Source organism: Musa acuminata, chromosome BXJ3-5, assembly GCF_036884655.1.
Source record: "Musa acuminata AAA Group cultivar baxijiao chromosome BXJ3-5, Cavendish_Baxijiao_AAA, whole genome shotgun sequence".
In the NCBI taxonomy this organism is placed as follows: Eukaryota; Viridiplantae; Streptophyta; class Magnoliopsida; order Zingiberales; family Musaceae; genus Musa; species Musa acuminata.
The window spans coordinates 867671-892150 of NC_088353.1; the positions used below are offsets into that span (position 1 = coordinate 867671).

At 36.0% G+C, this 24480-nt stretch overlaps 1 protein-coding gene across 1 annotated transcript; it reads left to right on the forward strand.

Annotated features, from left to right (window-relative positions):
• The first annotated feature begins 330 nt into the window (after positions 1-330).
• Positions 331-24137, forward strand: LOC103983614 (suppressor of RPS4-RLD 1). The gene is made up of 23 exons (XM_009400859.3): positions 331-621; positions 704-813; positions 1088-1677; positions 5641-5685; positions 5774-5875; positions 5950-6030; positions 7880-7946; positions 8550-8650; positions 9885-9992; positions 11130-11200; positions 11334-11390; positions 12357-12465; positions 12892-12972; positions 14373-14459; positions 16454-16660; positions 19101-19408; positions 21605-21691; positions 21761-21860; positions 22137-22228; positions 22391-22429; positions 22512-22602; positions 23432-23529; positions 23620-24137. The coding sequence occupies exons 1-23, from the start codon at positions 500-502 to the stop codon at positions 23906-23908; spliced, it is 3042 nt and encodes a 1013-aa protein (XP_009399134.2). The 5' UTR covers positions 331-499; the 3' UTR covers positions 23909-24137.
• Positions 24138-24480: the final 343 nt, after the last annotated feature.

A 24480-nucleotide genomic window follows, 5' to 3' on the forward strand; every position in this document is an offset into this window, starting at 1 on the left:
AGGCAGACTGGCCTCCTTCCTCTTCGGTAGCATACCCATCAGATGAGCTCGATGGTTGCAGGACGACGGTCCGGGTCTCAGCTCGTGTTAAGATGCGTTGCTTGGGTCCCTCCCACGTCTACGTTGCGTGTCGTTTGGACATTCCCCGCGTGACACAGTACCGCACGTTCCCACTCACCCATCAAAATCTCGCTCCCCTATATGAACGGTCGGGATGTCCCGACGGTATCTTCGGCACATCGGATCCTACGACCACAAAAAGGAGTTATAAACTCGTCCACAGTGGCGATGTCAGCACATTCGGGGGCGTATGATTGAAGAATTGGGTGTGGCTACATAGAATAAAGGTGGAGATGAGGGGTGGGGTAAGAGAAGCCCCAAATCCCAATCGTCAGCCTCCCCTTCGCTCTCTACCTTCTCGTTCCGCCCGTTGACGAGCTGGCGATCGCGGTGGCGAATTAGGGTTTCGCCCCCGCCCGTAGGCAGGGAGAAAGTGACGATGGCTCCCGCGGCCAACGAGCGCCTCGAGCTCGCGAGGCTCTGCAGCGGCAGGAACTGGTCCAAGGCCATTCGAGTGCTGGATTCCATCGTTGCCAAGTCCTCGTTGGTCCAAGACATCTGGTCCCGATTCGATCCCATTCTTTAGCATGTATATGTTCCTTTTTGTCTTTTCTTCTGATGTTGTTTCGTTTGGGGATGGCAGCAATCGAGCCTTCTGCTACAGCCGGTTGGAGTTGCACAAGCACGTGATCAAGGATTGTGATAAGGCTCTGCAGCTGAATCCTAATGCCCTTCAAGCTTACATACTTAAAGGTCCCTGGATTTTATTGGACTGTTGTAGGTTTCGTTATTGCTTCCTGCTGTAGTTCTTGATGCCCAACAAGGGCACGATGTGATTCTATATTGTTGAATGACCTTACACCGCTGGTCCTATATCAGCGTGGTTGTATTTTTTTATTGTTATGCATTTTCCAGGTTTATGTTACCCAAGCAGTTGCTGCTGTGGGTTACAAGGAGTAATTAATTTTTATGGTTAACTATATTATTGTACTCATGTTAGATTCTGAGTTCCATCTATTATGACTAGGCAATGCACTGTCAGCTTTGGGAAGAAAAGAAGAAGCTTTGCATGTATGGGAGGAAGGCTACCAAAATGCTGTTTGTGATTCGACAGATTTGAAACAATTGCTTGAGTTGGAAGAGCTATTGGCAGGTACTAGGGAATCTCCATCGTTTGCTGGTGAAGACCACTCGATGGATGCATCATCATGTGAAACAAAGGTTGTTGTCTCTGAAGATCACATCATGGATTCCTCAAGTACAAATGTGTCAACTACTGAAACTGAAGCTATTATCTGTGAAGACCATGGTTCTAGCAGTGTTACAAAAGTTGTCGTCTCTGAAGATCATGTCACAGATTCTCGTATAAAAAATTCATCAACTACTAATGCTGAACACACCACGAATTCTTCCGGTGTTACACCATCTGACAAGGAGTCAGTTAACGGTCATAAATTAGAGAATACACATGAAATCTGCAGCAAACCTGTTGATAGCACAGATATTTTCAGTATGTACAATGACACTACCAAATTGGGTCGGAAGGTTGTTGTTACTGGTATTCAGAAGACCAAGTCGATAAGCTTGGATCTCCGATTATCACGAGGCATATCGCAGGTATGTCTTTTATTCTGTAGTATGGCTTTTGTCTTGTTGACGTTGTAGATGTTCATGGTAAACATATTAAGGAGGCAATCTAATTTTGTGCTAGTGCCAATCTTCTCTAGAATTATTAACTTCAATTATCTCATGATGAGGTTCCCATTTCATCCCGTTAGAACATTGCGTATCTGTGTCAGCTTAAAAGTGTTATGATAGTTCATATCGCATGTTGCAAAATGGCTCTTTGGTGATTAGTGTATTGCAAACTACTTAAAAGGCTATGCTTTTGAGAAATCTTGCAGCTATTAAGATATTTGAAATATGAGGAACTTGAAATAATTGACAGGATCTTGGAGTAAACAGTGACAACCAGCAGTAAATAATTTTATAACGTCATCATTCAATGTATAGAATTTATCATAAAACTGAACTAGTAAGCGAAGCTTTTAAGCAAGCATTAGTTCTTCACCCCACTATACGGATGCAAAGTGTCGAGATATCCAGGCTATTGACCCAAGGACCTCCTGGAGATCATCCAAGTCTGGATGAAATGGGAGAAGTCATTCAATGCATAGAAATGTCATCAAACTGAACTAATACAAAAAGTATCTAATTCAAAGTTGTGATAGATCACAAAATGTTGATTGATCTGTCATGAACTTGCACCAGAAATTTGTCATCAAACTGAACTAGCATAAGAATTCATTGAATGTATAGAATTTGTCATCAAACTAAACTAGTAAAAGAAATTTTTAGCTCAAAGTTGTGGGAGATCACAATATGTTGCTGATCTGTTATGAACTTGCACCAGGAGTTTAACTGCTCTCTCCTGCAAGTACATTTAGCTGCATATGAGGTGAACTGGTTGATATACTTGAGCTTCATATCTGAGCATTCTCTTTCTATAGTTGTTAAAACGTCTCTTCTTTGGGCAACTGTTTTGACAAAGACTGAAACAACTTCTAACACTTTCGCCTTTGCTAATACATGTGGAAGTTCCTTTCCAGCTGGCTTTTGGCGAAGGTGCTACCTGATAATTTGTCCATCGCCAAGTAAAAATATGCTCTAGGGAGCAGTGGAAGTAGATATTTTTTCAAGAGAGGATGTGGCAATTACTTTCCTATCTCACATCCTCTCACATTGTATTCATGATAAAGTTTTGAATTACTAATGGCATTGGCTATGCCAGTCAGCCTCTGGCATTGCTGGTGTATTGGCGGCACTTAAATAGGGAAGAAGAAAGTTTGTAAAATAAATAGAAAAAAAAAGTTAATTTTGATGCAATTGGGTAGTTTTGGTTGATGCTATCCATTCTTAAAGGGAGAGAACCTGTAGAAATTTTCTGCAGTTGAAATAGAAAAAAAATGAAACTTGCCATTTGTCATGATGCTTTGAACTTATGCCGTTAATGTGGCTTCTGGCCAGGGTTTTTAATTTCGAATTATACCGCTCGTACCGAGCAGTACGTACCGGTCCACTAGCAGACCGGTATGTGGACCGCCTGGTATCATCGATTGGGGCTGTTTCCGCCCCATAAATCGGTGATGTCGCCGAGGCTTCGAGGTTTTCTTCTCGCCATGCTGTCACGAACAGTCGTCGCGCACCCGCAACAATTTCGTTCAACTAACCATTCGTTGCTTTTGCATGCTTGTACAGGGACATGGCAGCATGTTTTGTCTTGGTTTTGTGTGTTTTTGTTTGGAAAATGTAAGCAACGATAGTTCGCATCGCTGTAGTGCGATCGCTCGCCGCGTCGAATTGCCCTAAAATGGCTCCGTTTTCGTGTGCTACGACTTGTTTTCTGCACACCGCAGCTGCACGCAAAACGTTAGCCATCTCAAGTCTCAACACCTTGGAACCCCCCGGGTGGCATAGGGCTGGATGGGGCTTCAGTATAGTGTCGGGTGTTGAACAATCTTCACAAGTTCGCATGTTAACTTGACGGGAACTTGCCTTCGCGCCCGGCACTTGGTGAGCAGTTGTTTGTGGACTTGCTACTGTTCGTTCTACTTTCTAAAGTCATTGTTTTCTTCTTCCTATCTTTTCTCTCTTGCACTCAAGGTACTCGCTGAATTGCTTGTAAAGCTTCCCTCTTTGCGAGACGTCGGGATTTGTCCGTCGTTCGTTTTCAATCTAATCAACTTTCTGTTTTACAGGTCCTTCGACACCTGTACGAGGTTACAACTAGGCTAAGCCTTTGCAGACGCATATGTCACAAGGGCGACTCACGACTTAGGCAATCCCAGCTAAGTCCGAGGAGTTGGCGCAAGGGTGCTTCACGACTTAGGCAACTCCAGTTAAGTCCGTGACTTTGCCGCAAGGGTGCCTCATGACTTAGGCAATGCGGGGAGAAGAAATGACATGACATCGCCCATTTTTTTATTTTTTAACTTTATTATATATATATATATATATATATATATATATATATATTGAGCGGTATGCCAAAATGTTTCACTCGGTATACTTGTACCGTATCATACCGAGTTGAACTTGATACTCTGGTACGGTACGAAATTACGAACCTTGCTTTTGGCTATGATTTTCTTTGTCACTGGTAGTTGAGCTTGCCAGTGTTTACTGACAATTATGGAGGAAACCTTCTTATCTCTCAAAGATGTAGAATTGTGGAAGAGGAATTCTATGCCATGGAATTCTTCGAGTATAATACTCCTGTTCATGTTGTTATATCTCCCGATTTCACTTTGTCATCGTTAAAAGGTTGGTAAATTAAATGGAAAAAAAAGAACATATTTTAGGTTCTACCAAGTGTGGGTGGTATCACATTCTGTTCCTTCACTGGACATTATGAAACTAAGGTTTGAATGGTTTACATTTGCTGCTGCCTTCCTGTCATTTCTGTTATTTCAATACCGTGTTTGCAGTGGCAAGAAATAAGATAATTCTGGTTATCTTGTTGTCTTAATTTTTGAGTTATTTAATTCTACAAAATAGTTTTCTGGCATTCCTTTTCTTGTTAAATCCTAGGAAGTGTTTTTTGCATGGTTGCATGTTTCTGCTCCTGTCTTGTGCATATCCATGCCGATTATCATTTAACATCACCGCCTTGTCTGCTCGTCTTACATCTGTTACTCTGACGTGAAATCAGCTATTGTTGATGGATGTAGTGATGAAATGATTTTTGTTCTTAGGTAGGATTGGTGGATACAAAGAAAAGGAACCATGTGCAAAGAAAAGGAAATTGATTTCGCTATGTTGATTTTCTGATGTTCCTTGTAGTATTTGACTGGTGCTGTTGCATATGATTCCTTGTTGACAGTCTCCTGATTGCAACCCACGAGTCTGCCTGTTCAAAGATTGTTTTAATTGTTTGAGGACTTTTGTTGTTTTATTTTAGTTCTGTTTTAGTGAGTAATGACTACGTTTCTCCTAAATCTCTGAACGTGCATCATATGGACTGGTAGGCGATCTCAGAGCAAAGAATTCTTGAACTAAAAAGCCTTAATTTTGTCATAATGCAAAGACCGAATGTAGATACTAAAGATAGCCATTTAAGCACTGACGCCGTTTTGTTATAATGTAGAGACTAATTGTAGCACTGTAGGAAAACAAATCTGAATTTTCCTATATCAATGCCTGCATTTCAGGAATTGATTGGTATAGCATTAGTGAACTTATTTATGAACATTCTAACATAACACTAATTTCTTTTGGCAAGTCTTTGATCCCATAATTAGTTGGTAACTTGGTTGACTTGATTTCTTATTGTAGTTGGTAACTGATAGCCATCTCCCAAATTCATAGTGCAACTAAACAATTTCATACTGATGCACAGTTGAACAACTAGCAAAATTATGTACCTGATGTTATAGGGGACAGGATAGATATAGCATCTTAAGCTTATTTCCATTTTCCATTGATCACTAAATTGGTTTTTGACATTGCCTCTATCATGCAGAAGGCTTGAGATCCTTATTGTATTTTAAGCATTTTTTTGTCATTGACATGATTTTGCAGGTAAATGAAGGAAATTATGACCAGGCTCTCTCCATTTTTGATCAGGTCATACCTGCTTTTGCATTTTGTGATTCTGTCTCTCTCTCTCTCTCATAACAAGTGAATTTGCTTCACTTAGTTGTATGCATGACAGATCTTAAGGGAAACTCCTGAATATCCGGAGGCTTTAATCGGAAGAGGAACAGCATATGCATTCCAAAGAGAACTTGATGCTGCGATTGCTGACTTCACCATGGTAGAAAATTTATGTGAATCACTAGTGAATTTAGACATATATTTTCTGAGTTGTATTTGTTATGGCTCCAACAGGCTATACAATCCAATCCATCGGCTGGGGAAGCTTGGAAGCGACGTGGGCAGGCACGTGCTGCGTTGGGAGAATTTATGGAGGCAAGTCTTTTTATAATTTTTTTAGTTATTAGATATATATACTTATATAGTATATACTTCTATTAGGTTTATGTAGAATATTATCAGCTGCAAATAGCTACTGGTCTAGTGCATGGAATAATTACATGAAGATGGCAGGATCCTATTTATTTGGTACCCCAAATCATCAATCTGTTTGTTTAGGTACTACATTTTAATCTATTTTTATAAATAAAATTTACCAGCTTGATTTACATGACAAATGTCACATCTTTAACAACAGAAAGCAGTAGAAAGGAACTGATACCTGATATATTATATAGTGATGGTAAAGAAAGAGCACTGGGTTAATCTTACAGGCTCAACAATTAGAATATTATTCTGTCTTTTCAGGTGAGTGAAGTGGTTAGATGCAACTGTTTGGAATTTGAGCATTATGATTGTGTATGAATTTATGAAACATAGGGATGGGGAATTTGACTTTTGATCTTATGGTTGGATATAGTGATACTGTGATAGATATGACCAGATCATTGTGATACAGAGAATAGATGATTTACATTAGTATTCTTACATGAATTACAAATTTCCACTGGTTTCAGTCATAACCATGATGATAATGTTGCAATATAATTGATACAAAGTGGGATTATCCTTCTAATTAAATGGAAAATATTCTGGACAGATATTTCAAGACAGCATCTGAAAATCTTAATTGTTGTGTTGGTGTTTGAAAGAGAAAATCAGTTCATATTTGTAACATGTCTTGGGGTACAACCTAAAATACATAACACTGGAAGAGAAATATAAGCATCGTTTGCATACGAAAGATAATGGCAAAGTTAAATCCTTTTTCTAATTTGATTAATCTGATTGAAATTTCTATTGATTGTGAGTTTCTTGAATTAAAGAAATGCGAATCAGAAGAATTTAATAGGAAACTAAAAGATTTCCTTTCTAGCTTGAATTTCTGAAGATACCTCAGAAATTCCGAAAAATAATTTGAGTTATATGTTTCTTAGAATCTGAGAATATTTTGTAGATAACTATGCAAACCATTAAATATCTGATTTATCTCTTGAAAAAAAATCAAATGTGCATTTCACCCTTAAACAATGCTAGGCTATTTGTTTTAACTGATCTTGTGCTTTATGTCTTTAGATCTTTCATCTGCTTCTAGGACACAAGAAAATACTGATTTTGTCAAGCCTTAAATTGATTAGTCAGAGTGCAGATGTGAGAGTTGACTCTTGGTAGACGATGATTGTGGCATTTTATACTGATGAGCTTTTAAGATTGAGAGGAAAAGGAATCACTCTATACAATACTGATGTAAGCACTGGCCCAAGTAGGAGCAATCTTACTGATTATGGTCATTTGTCAATACTGATGTTTGATGATATATCATGTTTAATAATAAATGGACCAAGGTTTCAGATACTGGTCAGACAGTTATGCACTTACAGTTAATAACCAGTCTAATGAAGAACTGATATAACTATATGGTGCCGCTGGTCGGTTTTCATTTTTTATGATTCTTTTAGTGATATCAGATTATACAGGACGGTATGGTATACTGGTAGTCTGGTACCACACCGGTCTAACGGTTTTGTAACCGGTTGTTGCAAGATGTACTTTTAATGCAATTTCACACAGAATCCTGGTTTCCTCTTCTTCTTCCATTTTTCAGGACTCAGAAATGCATTAATACAAGATTTTTTTTGGCTGATACCAAATATATTATGAATTTTGGAATCTTACAGGCAAAAAAATGATATTGCTTTTTTGTTTCTGTTACTCTTAATAAAATGATTCACTTTGAATGGTCCTATAGCTTTTATCCAACACGTATGCATATTATAATTTTCAGGCCATAGAAGACTTAACCAAGGCATTGGAGTTTGAACCAAACTCACCAGATATTTTACATGAAAGAGGTCAGTGTTCTTTTGACCACTTGAGCACATTTTCAAATGTTGCAGGCTAATGTGAACTGTCACATTTTTCTCTACGCCATTGCAAGGTTATTCTTGGAACCCTATTCTGTCTAGACAAAAGGTTTCTTGGTTTATAGCCTTCTAACTTTTGGCATACACTTCAAAGTTTAAACAAATAGCCAAAACATTTAATGGTGCACCTTTCATGATTTAACACCTTGAACAATTGGGTTATTTGGATACACACATGAATTGAGCAACACCAGTGATGCACACTTTAACCTGTCATAGTTTATCTGGCAGGTTAAGTTTCCAAATTGGGTTGAAATTTTTTTGTGCTATGACATGCTGCAGCTTGGAAATAATTGAATGTGGTTTCTTTTAGTGAAGTACTCTTTCCTCACTGTTGGTTCTACCTCCTGGTTTGAAAATATAAAGTCACTTATGGTTCAACTACAGATAAATTAAGTAGTAATTTATTTAACATATAGATATTAACTTTTCTTAATGAGGTTGAAAAAGAAAACTCATATTGTTGTCTGGTGTAGTACTTTTAGAATTTAAAATGCTTTCCAAGTTGATCATGAATTTGGCTTGTTGCAGGAATTGTTAATTTTAAATTCAAGGACTATAATGCTGCTGTTGATGATCTTTCTAGATGCATAAAACGTGCTAAGAAAAATAAATCTGCTTACACATACCTGGTAAGTATTATCTAAGTATCTTGCCTGATTTCCTTTTCTGTAAGCATATTATTTAACCTTTAGATAATTAAGCTTATCTAAGAAGTCACTTGAAGTTCTATCAGCTATTACTAGTTATTGCAAATGTATTCTTGAGACTTGCATCTTTTATGATCCTTCTACCAAAGTCTATGTTCATTCTTAATGCCTTTTTATTAGAAGATGATGATACTGTTAATTGGAACTTTTAGATGTCTTAGTACATTGTTTTCAACCTCTTCTTTTACATACATGTTGGATCTGCCATAACAATTTTTATCTCCATAGTTCTAGTAGTTCCTCTGTGCCTTCTTTCTTGAATGATGTGATGGTGATATTTGTGATTTCTTATTTTTGTTATACAATCTTTCTTACTTAATACTGTATTCTTGAAGTGCACATCTTGACTCTATCAATCTTCTCATTTTTGTTGTGGTTGTGTTTCCTGCCTGTTGTTTAATTTTGTTGGTCTGCCAAGGCTTTATCTTACTGGTTTCCTAATTGATCTTCTTATCTTATCTATTGAGATTCATTTGAAGTTCTCATCATAATTAGGGCCTTGCTGTGTCACAGCTCACAAGCTTAGAAAAGCAGTGGTTAAAGTTGTCCCATGGAACTAATTTATTCAAACTGAAAAAGTATTGTCACATTAAGGACTTGTCTTCTTGCTATGACCCCTTTTATGTGCTTTTAATTTTTTTTGTTTCACTCTTGTTTTCCCTTCTGAAAAACATTTCTTCTGGTACTACATCTTAGTTTGAAAAATAAACTGTTTCTTGAATCATCTGAATTTTCCTTCTAGAGCTATCTATATAAATAATCAAAGTGTTACCTTTCCAATTCTTGTAAATTTTATTGATAACAATCAGACAGTGACAACCTTATACTCATGAGGTTCTAGTTTTAATTCCTAAAGCATAGATGCCTGAGACTAACTTTTTCTATTATGTTTCTTCTGATAAAATCCAAGCCGAATTATAGGATTTGTGATGTGTAAATGTCTTTAATTTGTCCCCAACTATTGTAGGGCTACCACATTGATTCTCTTACTTTTTAAGACATACTTCCCTTTAATCATTACAGTATCTGCAGTTATCCTTATGACTAGTAGCATATATTACATTATCTGCAGTTTCAAATTTTGGTTGGTGGATGGGGGAATGTGCATAATATCATTTTTATTTTAGGATTAATTTGCTAATGTTTATGGCCGTAGGGTCTGGCATTATCAGCAATTGGTGAGTATGGTCAAGCTGAAGAGGCTCACCTTAAATCACTACATCTTGATCAATGTTTCCTTGATGCATGGGCCCATCTTGCACAGGTAGCTGATTTCTGATTCTTTACACTTTTCTGGGCACATCTACTGTTTAAACTAGATTAGTCTTTAGTACTGATTCTAAAATCTTGAAAAAATCTTTTTCTGCATTTTCCAGATAGAAATTAGCTCTGCCTCTAGGGTGGATTGATAAATTCTTTCACAAGATTGTCTCATTCTGTATATGCTGCAGTAGAATTTTTCCTCTGATATTATTGGCATCTGTTAATTCTGAGAATATCATACATAGTCAAAGATAATATATCTAATGATGAGAAGGCACTTCTGTTCTCTACCTTGAAAATGGTGTTTTCATCTTTCTAGAATCTGGATGATCTATGCTGTTTAGCTTCCTAATTGATTGAGCTATAAGCTGAAGCAAATTTGTTTTTCCATCAAATCCTATCATGTGTGTAAATTTCTTATAAAAAACTGCTATGTTTCTCATTATTGTTGTTTCATGATAATATTTTTTTTTCTATTAGAGGCACTTCTTTTTATTTGTACATCCTACTATACCATAAATTTAATGCATAGGCATATGATTTCTCTCTATATCATTCTTCGTGTAATCCTTGTTTCCTTTTTGTCCTCAATTAATTTTTATTTGTGTTTGCTGCTTGGGTTCTAAGTACTTGTTTAATTTACTACCAATATTTTTGAGCAAAAAAGAATATGTCTCGTTAAAATTATTTGTCAGAACTCCTCCTCCAGGTGTTTGCTTATCTGAGTTAAATTTTGGATTTATATTGGAAGATTTCCTTTGGCATCAAAGCACTTTATAGCAGCCAGCATTTTATGATTGCTGTACATATTCAAAAAATAATAAATGGTACTACCGTACTAATAGACTAATAGTAACCACTCTATTTTTTTATATCATGCTTTAATTCTAGATTTTTTTGCAGCATGGCTTTGTCTTTTGATAATTTACAATATATTTGAAAAAAAAATTGCAATAGATGAATTTATCAAGATACTAACCTGTTAGGCTATAAGAACATAGATGTGTGCTGACTTCTTGAAGATTGTTGGCTATAGCCTATAATGCATTTAAAAACAAATGCTTTTGTTCAGCAATACTTTTGTTTATTAAATTACTTCCTTAGTATTGTTTTTCAACATTTGTGTATTTTCATGCAGTTCTACCTGGATTTGGCTAATTCAGAAAAGGCCTTGCACTGTCTTGAAAAAGTTTTACTTGCTAACGGAAGGTAAAGCTGCAAATTGTTTGTGAATGTGGCTGTCATATTAATAGCTACCTATAGTACCAAAGGACCAAATCAAGTTGGTATATCTCTGTCTTTTCTAATATGTTCTTCTTTCTTTGCTTGAGATGTTCCTCAGGTTTGCTAAAGCATATTACCTACGTGGTCTACTTTACCATGGGTTGGGGCAACATAGGTAATGTGGTCATTCTGTCTGATTGTTTTCGATAACTTGCATGTTGTCAAAGTAGATATATTATTTAAGTTAGTTTATTTAATGTCAAGGTGGTAGGATTAACCAAAAGAGTTTCTATATAGCTGTAACTCTTTATCCTTCATATGATGCACTAGATATATGTTAAGAGTCAATCCGACTGGGGAACCCTATGCCAATATAAATGTAAGTGAAACCATGGGCAATATGGTATGTCCACAATTGTGAACCTTCCCCAGTTGCTTTATACACTTTCAGATGCAAATATTCAGTTGCTTGTTGGTAGTATTATAGGGTGTAACTAGTGGAAAAAAAAAGAAAAAAGAAAAAAAAAAGAAAACAAGAGGAGCCTTAATTGCTCTCATATATGAATCTTTATGGCATATAGGCATCCTCTAAGATTAAGTCCTAATTAAAAATTGGCCAAAACTGGCTGTCTATTGTAAATAGGAAAAAAATTCTCATTCTGGAACCATTTACCACTATATGATTTGCATAAAAAATTTGTTACGGCTTGATTTTAATCTGCCGTAACAAATTCTGGCACTCCTTTTGCCCTTTGCATAATTGAAGAACTAGTTTATGATCATCTATCAGCTATCATCTGTCTGTTATTTTTTTCTATTTGATTTAACTCGATTTCCTAGATTCAAGAACAATTTTAAGGATTTACCCTTACATTTTGATATGTCATTTTGATGGTTATGAAATCTTTTGTGTATATAAAGCATAGTTGTTGTATTAAAGAAATAGCATCTAGAAAGAAATAGAGAATGACAAGTGCTTATTGCATGAAAATTTCTGTTACTGTTGTCATTGCTAAATGTCAGTTGGCTGTTTGCTTACATTCTTATTGCTGGTTGTCTTATATTTCTTCTCAATTTTCTTTTTGCTATACTTTTTCTCAGCATGGCTTGGTCAAACTTAATGGTTGTTTGGTCACTACAGGATTGCAATAAAAGATTTATCTCTTGGACTCAGTATTGAAAACTCAAATATAGAGTGTCTATACTTGCGTGCTTCATGCTATCATGCCATTGGAGAATATGGAGATGCGGTACTCTTTATTCTTCTTAACCTGTTAGTGAGATTTTAATGATTTCTGTTAATCTTGCCCATGTAATAAAAATCAGTTTATCTGTTTTTTTTGTTTGATTGGAACCAACATAAGCATGTTAGTATCATTTGCCTTTAATTCATGAATTTTTCTTAATTAGTCATTTACGAAATAATTCACTATATTCATAAATAATTATATTAGTTGATTAATCTTTGACTAGTTCTGCTTTAAAGATTCATTCTGAAAGTTTCTAAGCCAAGGAAACACTTGTGAATTATTCGAGGGTTTCGAATACCTTGGTGAATTTTTATACTTCCATGTATGTCTTGTCAAGTTTACCAGTTGTATTCACCAAGCTCTATCATTCTAATCTGTCCCTGATGCATGGGCTTTTTTAACTTTGTTCGTTTTTTGTCATATTAGGTTAAGGACTATGATGCTGTTCTGGATTTGGAACATGATTCCATGGATAAATTTGTACTACAATGTTTGGCCTTCTATCAGGCAAGTCATATTTGTTACTTCTCTTATCGCTTTCTGTTTTTTTTCCTCTTAAGCACGCAAGAATTTTGTGGGGTGGTTGTGGTTACCACCTGCAGCTACTGTGCTCTCACTTTCTGTGTGCACAATGTTCAGTCACTGAACTGGATACAGATTTGGGAATTTTGCAGGTTTATATTTCTCATTTGATGCATTTGCTGGGATGGCAATATTTTCTTCCAATTAGTGGCTTAATTTTTTAAGTTAAGCAAGACAGTGATGTTGCCTGATTGAGATACTCCTATATTGATCTCAGTAAATCATTTTCATCTCAGTTATCAAAGTTAGTTGGATTGTTGTTGTTCAAGGATCTAAGTACCTCTGGCACCTATCATATCAGACTGTTCTTGGAACAGTTGATGCTTGCAAGGTGAGCTGGTGTTACTCACAAATGATAATTAAAATAAAATGAAAAAGAAAAAAAATTCAGAAACCTGGTTTTTCTCCAACTGTTTGTTCTCTTCTCTGATCTCCTTCAGATGGAAGAATGTGGTGGGATGCTACTGAGTACATACAGAAGCCTTTCTTGTTTGGTCTCCTTTCTTTTTAAGGCTGGTGGCCACAACCGAAGTCAAATAAGACGGGGGGTTATTTCATCAAGATCCCTGTTTGGGGTCTCAGTAACAGACCATCTCTAATATTTGAGTTAGGACATTCAGTAGCATGACTATCCTTTTCTTCTGAAGCACATAATGAGACAATTATGCCTCTCTGGGTAGGGTGTTGCATTTGACATTTATTATTTTGTCTTTTGGAAAGGTGCTTCATATCAAAATTTTACCTGCATTATGGACTTGGTACCACTTGTACGTCGAAAATTAGATATGTAATTAAAATTTTCCTGAATAATATTTCAACAAAATTAGAGTTCAGGTAAGTCCTTGTACATAGATTAGTCTTGGACAGAAGATTAACTTTAGACCTCAGAATTAGGTTGAACCACTTACTCTGATATAACTTGCAATAATTAATCCTTGTTTTTTACGACATTTTTTATTTTGTTTAAATTCACAGGCATGTTCAACAAACATCATTGAGATATTGTTTTTAGTTTACATGTCTAAGCTGCACTATTAGTTCTTTTAGTAGATGCTGGCACATGCAATAATCAACCAAAACTGACTTTGTGGGTTAAAATAGATCGGATTTTTTTCTGCATTGTTATTTTCTGCTCTGTGTCCTGGTAATTGACAATAACAGTGTATTTCTTGATTGATTGCCTTTGGTACATATATCTTTGAAACTTACTTCTGTAGCACCTTTATGTATCACGTTTATTGTGTTTTGACAAAAAAATTACTCTTTTATACAATTATTTCTGAAACCAAGACCACTAACTTGTGTATCCCTCATTAAATCTGTAGAAAGAACTTGCTTTATATACTGCATCGAAGGTCAACAGTGAATTTTGCTGGTTTGATATTGATGGTGATATTGATCCACTTTTTAAGGTAGTTTGTTGTTTGTTACTTTAATATTTTCTTGTAGTTACTCGTACATTTGTATCTTGAATATACAGAATATAGCCAGCATTACATCATATTTTAACGGCTATGAACTTTGATGTTTACCTTTATTGCCTGATAAAGCGTTTCTTTGGAGGTGATATTTTTGTCCCATATAGTGTTGAGAACCACTTCAGTCTTACCATGTTAACTGTAGGCAATTAGGATTTAGGAGTATTCGATTTAATGTTTTTCCATTTTATATTTGACAGAGAATTGGTGATGTTTGACTTATTTGTAAGTGTCATTAACTTCTCTTAGTCATAACCTGTCTTATAACTGGATTTACTGGTTGCTGACTCATCCCAGAATAAGCATCGGTCAAATGATTTTTTCAAAAAAATAAAAAGTGATGTCACGACTAATATTATCTTGGCCAAAAAGTTTCTAGACACAAGAATTGCATGGATATGAACATGAAAGTGGCTTTTGAGACACATGTTTCTAGATACTTCACATGGTGGCCCAGGCTGTAGTTGAATAACTAGGTTTTCTTTTTTCCATGGCCTGCAGGTTGGCACTAAGCAAAAGGACCTATAGACTTTTCTTTTCTCTTTAGACATGCAGATATAGGCTTGAGCTTGCAACATCCTGTACATCTCATCATGAAAAAGCATCAGTAGGTGATTTAAAGCTAATGGTCTTTTTAGCATGAGTTTTTAACATGCAAACCAATAATTTAGTGCTAATTTCTTTTCTAAATGGAAAGTTTAAGAAATTCTTTTTGTACAGTGCTTGTAACTCATCTATTGTACCTATATTTAGTAGTAAGAGGGTGATCCCTAGCATTATGCAAGGTTCTCCTTGGCGACCTGTGGTTTGGATCACAAAAACAGTGGTTTCCAAATTACGACTAAGTATTTTTTTCCTAGGCCCTGGTGAAAGCCTTGTGCATTTGGGCCTATACTTGATGCTAGATATCAAGCGGTCATAAAAAAGATAAATAATGAAGTTTAATCTGTCTCATCGATACTTTAACTAATTCAGATTTAACTCATTTTAGAGAAGCTTGGTTTAAACTCTTAAGAAGCTCTTACAGGACTATTCCACTTGATCTCCTTTATTTTAGTCACCCTCCATGATTCTTTCTAATCATTACAATTGAATTTCTTTGTGGTATATGTTCCTAATCCTTTATTTTTCTGTTGCTTTCTCTACTTGCAATATTCATAATCAATTAACCTAGACATAATGCCGATGATCAAGCTTAAAGATGGATCAATTATTGATTGGTGATTAAAATCCTGAAAAATTGCTTCAGATTAATGTAACCAGTTTCACATCTGAACTTTGAGTACTTATCCCTAGTAATTGGTATCCAATGATGATTGATACACATCTTACCAAATACAATTGTGGTTGTGTCCAAGTCTGGGTATTTAAAGTTTTATTTGTCTAGCATTTTGACAAAAGCACTGATTGGGCAACACGATCTTTGGCATGATTTCTCACAGTAGCACAGCTGTTCTAGTGTAAATAAGCTGAGTGCGATGAGATTTAGACAGCCTCTTGATAGAGCTTGTTTTCTGTAGGTGGTTCTCAAGTCTAACCTTTTTCCTATATAATATTTTAGTGACGATGGCATGTTATTGATTAATCTTTATAGTCACAAGGCTCATCTTTAAGTATATGTCTGTTAGTGCATATGTACATGCATATATATACATATATTCCCATCTGTGTTTGTGTAAAAACTACTTAAGATCTTGTGTTTGAAATTTGCTTAAATGAAAAGTTGACCTATTCTTTGTACAATGCCATTGCATTGTACTTAATTCTTGTCCAGGATAAAGAGGGTTTTGAGGGCAGGTGTAAGATTCATATGACAAGATTTTCATCTTCCCTTCTATACTTGTTTCTTTATGGGTTTTTCTTTCCACGTTTTATGCTAATAGAATTTATACTGAACAAGACAAGTTGCAACTAAAACCTTCATACAGGAATACTGGTGTAAACGACTGCATCCACAATATGTATGTGAGAGGGTATATAGGCAACCTCCCTTGAAAGAATCCCTGAAAAAGGGTCGCCTAAAGAAGCAAGATTTTGTTGTTACAAAGCATAAACAAATTCTGCTACATGTGGCAGATGTTATTGGCCAGAAGATACAATATGATTGTCCAGGTTTCATGCAAAATAATCGTCAGGTGATCAGTTATTTCATATTGTACTTGAAATTTGTATGTTTCTGGATGGCCACATCATATCCTATTTGCACATTGTTGATTGCTTTTAGCTTGCTCTGCAGCAAAATATTACTGCATTTAATTGTATTTTATTAGTTTTGTTCCCATGCAACAAATTACAGCCTAACTAGGCACATCTGTTCATACACTCAATTTTGCATATTTGATTCATCTGTCCTGTCCTATATTATTAACATTTGCCTCTACAAAATTTGATAGCAGCATACATGTTTGCAGAATTTTAAAATTTATCTAATAAAAGTTCAGTATACATTTGTGGGTTAACGTCCATCTTAGTCTCTTGAGTTTTGGCCATGGACCTCTTAAGCCCCTATGGTTTACTTGTGTCTAAGATAACCTCTACATTTTAAAAAATATAGCATATAAGTCCTTCCCATTAAGTCTGAGTTAACAGACGTTAGAGTTTGCTTACATGGCATGCTGATTCATAATAAACTATTAATATAATGACGCGTGTAATTTAGGGTTAAGGTCCATTTTAGCCCTTGTGATTTTGGCTATAAACTTCTTAAGTCCTTATGGTTTACTCGTGTCTAAAATAACCCCTATATTTTAAAAAGCATAGTATATAAACCCCTCCCGTCAAGTTTGAGTTAATAGACGTTACAGTCTGCTTATGTGGCATGCTGACTCACAATAAACTATTAACATAATGACACGTGTAATTTAGGGGTAAGATCCATTTTAGCCACCTCCCTAACCAGCTTATTGAGAAAGAGGAAGCGGTGGAGGCCATAGTGGCAGACGAAGGCGGAGAGGTAGAGGTAGGAGAGGCCGAAGTCGGTGGTGAGGGAGAGTTGGACCACTACATCGTAGGCGCGACGAGTGGGGGCACAGGAGAGGACTAAGTGGGAAGTGGTGGGGACAAAGGCGCTCAAGAGAAGAGAGACTATGAGACCATTGTGTGCCTAGCGTCGGACTAGTCGATGCATATCCACCTAAGGTAGGACCGAAAGCTCATGAGCTCGTCGTCAGCGCGGGAGAGGCTACGTGCGTATGACGCTCTGTTAGGCAGCAGCGACTCGGTGTTGCTACTAGTGGTCGCTTCCACGACGATGCCTCCTTCTGCCATTGATGGATGTCTCAGTTTTTTTTAAAAAACTTAAATTACATGTGTCATTATATTAATGGTTTATTGTGAGTCAGCATGTCATGTAATTAGATTCTAACGTTTGTTAACTCAGACTTGACGGGAGGGACTTATATGCTATGTTTTTTAAAATGTAGGGGTTATTTTAGACACGAGTAAACCATAAGAGCTTTAGAGGTCTATAGTCAAAATCACAAGGGTTAAAATGAATCTTAAACCTAAATTATACGTGTCATTATATTAATAGTTTATTGTGAATCAGTATATCACGTAAGTAGACTCTAGCTTATGTTAATTCAGATTTGACGAGAGTGACTTATATGCTACGTTTTTTAAAATGTAAGGGTTATTTTAGACATAAGTAAACCATGAGGACCTAAAAGGTCCATGATCAAAACCACAAGGGTTAAAATGGATCTTAACCTTACATTTGTAGGTGAAGTGGTCTTCTTTTCCAGTGAAAGATTGGTGACACTCACATGATAAATTTATCCTGATACATGAATATTTGATATTCCTGATACAGTTTACCTTGGTACCTTAAGGACACTGGTAGCATTTAAATATCAATTGAATATTTGATGTTCCAGTTTGTCATGTTTAACTCTACTTCGTTGCATATTGTCTAATCAGTATCAGAAAAATGTAAGAGCAGTCTCTTTAGAAGCTGGCACATAATATCTTAATCTACTTCTTGAAACTGTTGGAAGATTATTGATTAAACTGACAAGTATATCAAAACTTCATTCAAATAGTCAGACTCCTACTGCTTGGTCCATGCATGGAGGCATGCTTAAAATTCCAGCTATCATGTTGCTCATTGGTTAGGCATATATTCAGGTTATTTAGAAGTTAGGGCATCTTCATATGTATCTTTCAAAATATATTAAATTTCACATATGCTCCTATAACATCGCAAATATTATGGTGTCCATTATAATTATTAAATCTTTTGTTATGCTCTGTGCTTTCATGTAAGCCCATCTCTTATTTGAATTAATATTCATTAAAATTTGTTAACCTTAGAAAGGTTCTTATGATATATGCAACTTCAAAAGGGTTTATGTGAAATTATGAGTGGAGGGGTATATGTGAATTTTCCCTTAAGACTTATAATCAGGGCCTTTGTGTTTGTAAGTATGATGTACATTACTTTCCAAACTTGATTGGACATGATGATGGACTTATGTGTGTATTTTATATTGTATACATTGTTTCATCTGGTGCATTATTGTTACCTTGTCTTGTAAATTCTTGCTTACTATAATTCAATGTTTGACTATTTTTTAGTATCGTATGGCTGGGTTAGCTGCTATTGAGGTGGCTCAGAAGGTGGCAAAGTATTGGCGCTTTCTTCGAAATGCAAATAAGAATGGTAAAAAGACTCGGAAAAAGGAAAGACTCAATATAGTGAGTCAAAATAGAGGTGGTGCATGCTGTACCACTAGTGGCTTATCAGAAACTTCTTCATATGGTTCAAATGAAGACAAATATGCTTCTGCCCGTTCTCTTTCTTGGCAAGATGTTTACTCTGTTGCTGTAAAATGGAGGCAGATCTCTGAACCTTGTGACCCTGTTGTCTGGGTAAATAAGCTAAGGTGGTTACCTCTGTCTTTATTTATTTTTAATAAACTTGATCTTAAGTTTTCATTTTGCAAAAGAAAGTTCTCAATTAGATTCTAGCGATACTGTTATTTAAACAGCAAATTAATATGTATGACGAGAACTCTTTTGCTTCTGATTCTGTTATTTTCTTCAAAACTTTGTTTGTGAACCCTCTGGTCATTTTGATCGCCATCTATTTATATGCTTTCTACGGTTCTTATGTTCCTACAATTTTCTCTCCGTGCAATTTTATTTTAAGAGAAGCGTTTACATGATAACAATAGAGGGTATGGAAATCACTTTAACTATCTTTGTGTTTTGCAACTCAAATGAAATGCATGTGGTACTTTCCAACATGGCTTTTCATTTTTACCAAATCAATTTTAGGCAGGCTGGCATCTGAACATACACCGACAATTGTGTCAACTGGTACAAGCCAGTGGTATTGTATTATGATTTTGTATTGGTGCTGGACTCTCAGTTTGTTGGGTATGCCTCAATATGAAGCAGACTATGGATATGATCTTAAAAGTTGATAAGGGCTCATGATAAGAGGATAAGAAGTCGCATGTTGGACTGTTACTTCTGAATGAGGAAAAAGAAGTTTTAACTATTGCGTCTTTGTTCTTCCTGTCCGTCCTATCTTTTTATTTGATGTGCTTGCCTTTTCGGGCTATGAGATACATTTTCTACTATTTTGACTTTTTATGGTGGATTGGGGTGATCCATTGACTTTTTCTTCAGAATTCAATTTCGCCCATACCGGTCCAACTGACCAGTATTAACTGGTCCAGGCATGAACCGAGTTATGGACCTCTTGATTTTAGGTGGTCCGGTTGGTTTCTTTTTTCTTTAGGCAAGGAGTGGTGTTTTTGATGCATCGACTTTGTTCTAGAGTTCGAAACTGCTTGTGAGCTCATCTTCCCTCTGCATTGTCGCTGCACCACCATCACCGGTTTGCTTGCATCCTGTCGCACTCTTCAGGTGCTTCTCCTTCTCCTGCTCATCCTGTTCCTCCACCTCCTCGACCTTCCTTATTCTTCCTCTTCCATCTTCCTTCCTCTAGTACTATGGTGCATGCAGGCATACCATATGCTTGACCTCATTTCTTGTATTTCTTTGTTGACTCTCAACTTGCTCAACATCTCCAATATTTTCCACTGTGACTCTTCTTTTCAATTGTTCTTCCATGATCTCTTCCTATTGATTTCTTTCAATTATTAATGGTACTTATATATCATTTTTTTTATTTTTTTCTTTTTATTATTAGCTTTGCTGATTTGTTTTCTTGACATTTCTGGGTGCTATTTGTCATCTAAAGTTCTTCAAAGTAGTCTGTTTATAAGTTAACTCAATTGCGTGGTACTGGTTCAATTGAGTTTCTGTAATTGCTGTCCTAGCTTCTTTCGTTGGAACATCTGCTGTTCATGATATAGCTTGTGGTTTAAGTTGCATGGAAACATGAGCTTTCTTCTAGCCTTTTTTTTAATAAATCTCATGGCAAATTATTGTTGATAACCTGGATCATTATTGTATTGCAGTATCCTCTTGTATACCAGTAGCTTTCAAAGGGATTTCTAGGTCTATCCATTGTGGCTGTGCTTGAATGCAAGTCAATTTTTTTTACCAGTTCCATAATATACTTGAAGTTTCCTATACTAGATGTGTATTGAATGAATTGCTTATTTTTAACATATGACAGAAAGAGTTTTCTAAATAAATAGAAGAATTGCCTATATTAGATTACTGGAATATGATATGACTTATTCTTAGCGGATAAAGGGAGTTACACACACACACACATATATATATATATGTATGGTCCCTCTTTTTGTTCTTTGGATTAATTTGGTGCATCTGTTTTGAACAAATATGTATAGCTTCAAGGAGAAACACCGATAACTTGATCATTCAAGACCTGGCGATCCATTTGCTGCTGCATGCATAAATTCTCAACATTTGGTCTTGTTTCCATTCCATTAGTTTCAATTTGGTCTTTCTGATAACTGTCATGGTGATTATCTCTGTTTCCTTTTTGCTTGGTCATGTGAGGTAACCTGAGGTGAATCTGATCTCAAGTTGTAACTTACTAAGATAACATTGAATTCTTTTTTATTGTCAAGATACAAATTAAATTGCTATCGTTATCTCTTCTAATAAATATGTTTTTCTTGCTCTTTTAAAAATAGTGAGGAGTTCAATTCTGGATTTGGTTCTCACACACCGATGCTTCTTGGGCAAGCAAAAGTTGTCCGTTACTATCCCAACTATCAAAGGTATAAATCTAACTTTATAAACAAGTTAGAAATTCAAGTATAAGCTGATAGTTGGTCCATTCTGTACAGGATATTTGATGTTGCAAAGTCTATCATCAAAGACATAAAATATGTGAATAATGCAGCAGATAAAATTATTGATCTCTCAGGAGCTGGGAAATTACAAAAGGTGAGAACATTGATGCCTCACCATATTCGACATCTTAATCTTTTGACTTTTTTGAAGTATAAGAAACGTAAAGCTTATAGTACGTCTTGTCTTCCAATGATTATCGAGTTAGATGTAAGGCACTACAGCTAATTTATGTTCTTGTTTTTTGCTTAATGTTTTTTTTTTTTCATTTTGTTCTTAACTACTTGGTAATTTCATTCTGCTGTATTGTGTCTATTAGATTATTCTTACTATGGGTCATTTTTCACTATCTAGTGTCTATATCACCTACAGATAATACATGCAGGATCCTGCTCTGACTTGTATGGTGTAATTGATGAAAACTTCTGGGTGGGTACTACTTGTGAGAGCACAGCATTTGAGGGGTAACACTGTCTCAAACTATGCATATGCTACCCTTTTTTGAATTTTGCCACACATTCTCATGCTTGCTATAACTATTTAAACTTGACTTGGATATAACTAGTGCCTTGCACATACTACATTTCTGTACATTCATTGACGTGTTCAGCATTTTTTGTGTTCAGGAAGCATCTTGAAGGGACAAGAATTACTCTTCAGAAAATGTAATTCCTTGAATACTTGATCCTTGGTGCTATCGAAAGTGTCATTGTTTCTCATGGTCTCATCTCACTTTCATATCTGCAGGGATAAGATAGGATTTGATTTTGCGATTCGGACACCCTGTACACCATCTAGATGGGACGAATATAGCGAGGAAATGGCAACAGCATGGGAGGTATGACCATAATCTCAATTTTTATTTGTGAAGCAAATCATGAAATTAGTTGGCTCTATCATTATCCTGTTCCAAAAGTTAATATACCGAATTGTGTTTTGACTACAAATGATATCCCAAGGAGGCATTTGTTATACCAAAGAAAAGGCATTTGTCATTAGCAAAATGGAACCAGCAAACTATCCATTTACATTCATAATAAAATCTGAGTCGATTACATCTTTGCTTGTACCATGTTTCTTCATTCAAGGTCTCTTACACCAACATACAGCTACTGCAGTTATATCCCTGAAAGTCAAGCATTAGTATTTCTGCTTCATACCTTCAAACCTTGTTCTGATTTGATCGAGCAGTAATCTTTGAAGTGACTCCAGAATTAGTAACCTTGAAATTTATCTTAATGACTTCTTCCTTGAAATATGTAGTGTTTTTTATTAATGTATGTTCACTTTTATTTGAATGTGTTCCATTTTCTTCACAAACATCATTCTTGGTTTTGCTTTCATGGTGAATTCCTTGCTATCGTTAATTTTGTAACTTTAACTTCAAGATTTTATTGTGTGGATTCCATTGTCATGTTCCAAACCTATCCTATGATAGTGTTATTATTATGTGTGGAAGGTCGGCATACCACTCAGTAAATGGCACCTTATTGATTCGAATGCTTGTTAAAACCAGTATTGGGCTGAGATTTAAATTCTTGCTCGGACATGCTTCTTCAAAAACAACCACCAGCATCAATTGTTGATTTTTATGTTTTATTTTTTGGGTAGGATTTTGTTTCTAGTTGTAAACTCTGTTAGTTCACCTTGAACTTGTTTACATGCAGGCCATCTGCAGTGCCTACACCAGCGAGATATATTCGTCGAACGACCTTACTATGCTCGAGAATGTGAAAGATGCAATCCTAAGAATGACTTATTACTGGTACTTAGAGAATGACACATAGAACAAATTAAATCTGGACAAGCTTTTGCATTTATGTAAATCCAACGGCAACATTATTAAACTTTGCAGGTATAACTTCATGCCGCTGTCAAGAGGTTCTGCTGTGGTTGGTTATATAGTACTGTTGGGGCTATTTCTTGCAGCCAACATGGAGGTCACTGGAAGCATCCCTCCGGGTGTTCAGGTTGATTGGGAGGCCATACTATCGCCCAACCCGGACGTCTTCTTGTCCTCCATTAAACCTTGGCTCTATCCATCAGTCAGAATTAACACGGCTTGGAAAGATTATCCAGATATAACCTTGGCATTTGCTACGACAGGATCCATTATTGCTGCTTTAAGTTCTTATGATGCTTAAGCTTGGTTCTGTTAAAATCCAAGGAATGCCACCGCTTTTACAATCATCTGTCTACTTGTCTATTTAAATTGGCCATGTGGTGCTTTTGGAATTCTGACGTTTGGTTTCATTTTTGATGTCCAGATGTATTTTTATTGTCATTCACTAGAGTTGTATCGAGTACTATATATATTTATGTATTGAAGTAAATGTTGTGTTGTGAATTGAAATATAGGTTATTGTTAAACAAGTTGCGGTATGTTTTAATTATGTATTCCTTAAAAATGTATGATAGCTAATGACCATCCCTATGTGCTAAGAGTATTCTTTGCATGCGTCTAGTGCTTTCCTCTCTTTTATCATATTATGCTCATCCATCATAAAGTGTGACATGATTCCATGTACTGATCCATACCACTGACTGAAGTGATCAAGAGATGATATATTTATGAGATGCAGCAGTCACGGGTGGAGTTTACGCCTGCAATTGTGTTTGAATAGATTGGCACCCCGATAGTGAGTCCCTTCTCTTTCGATCGAACCAGTATTAAATATTTTTTTGGGTCTAAAACGTTCATTTTTTAAAGACAGAT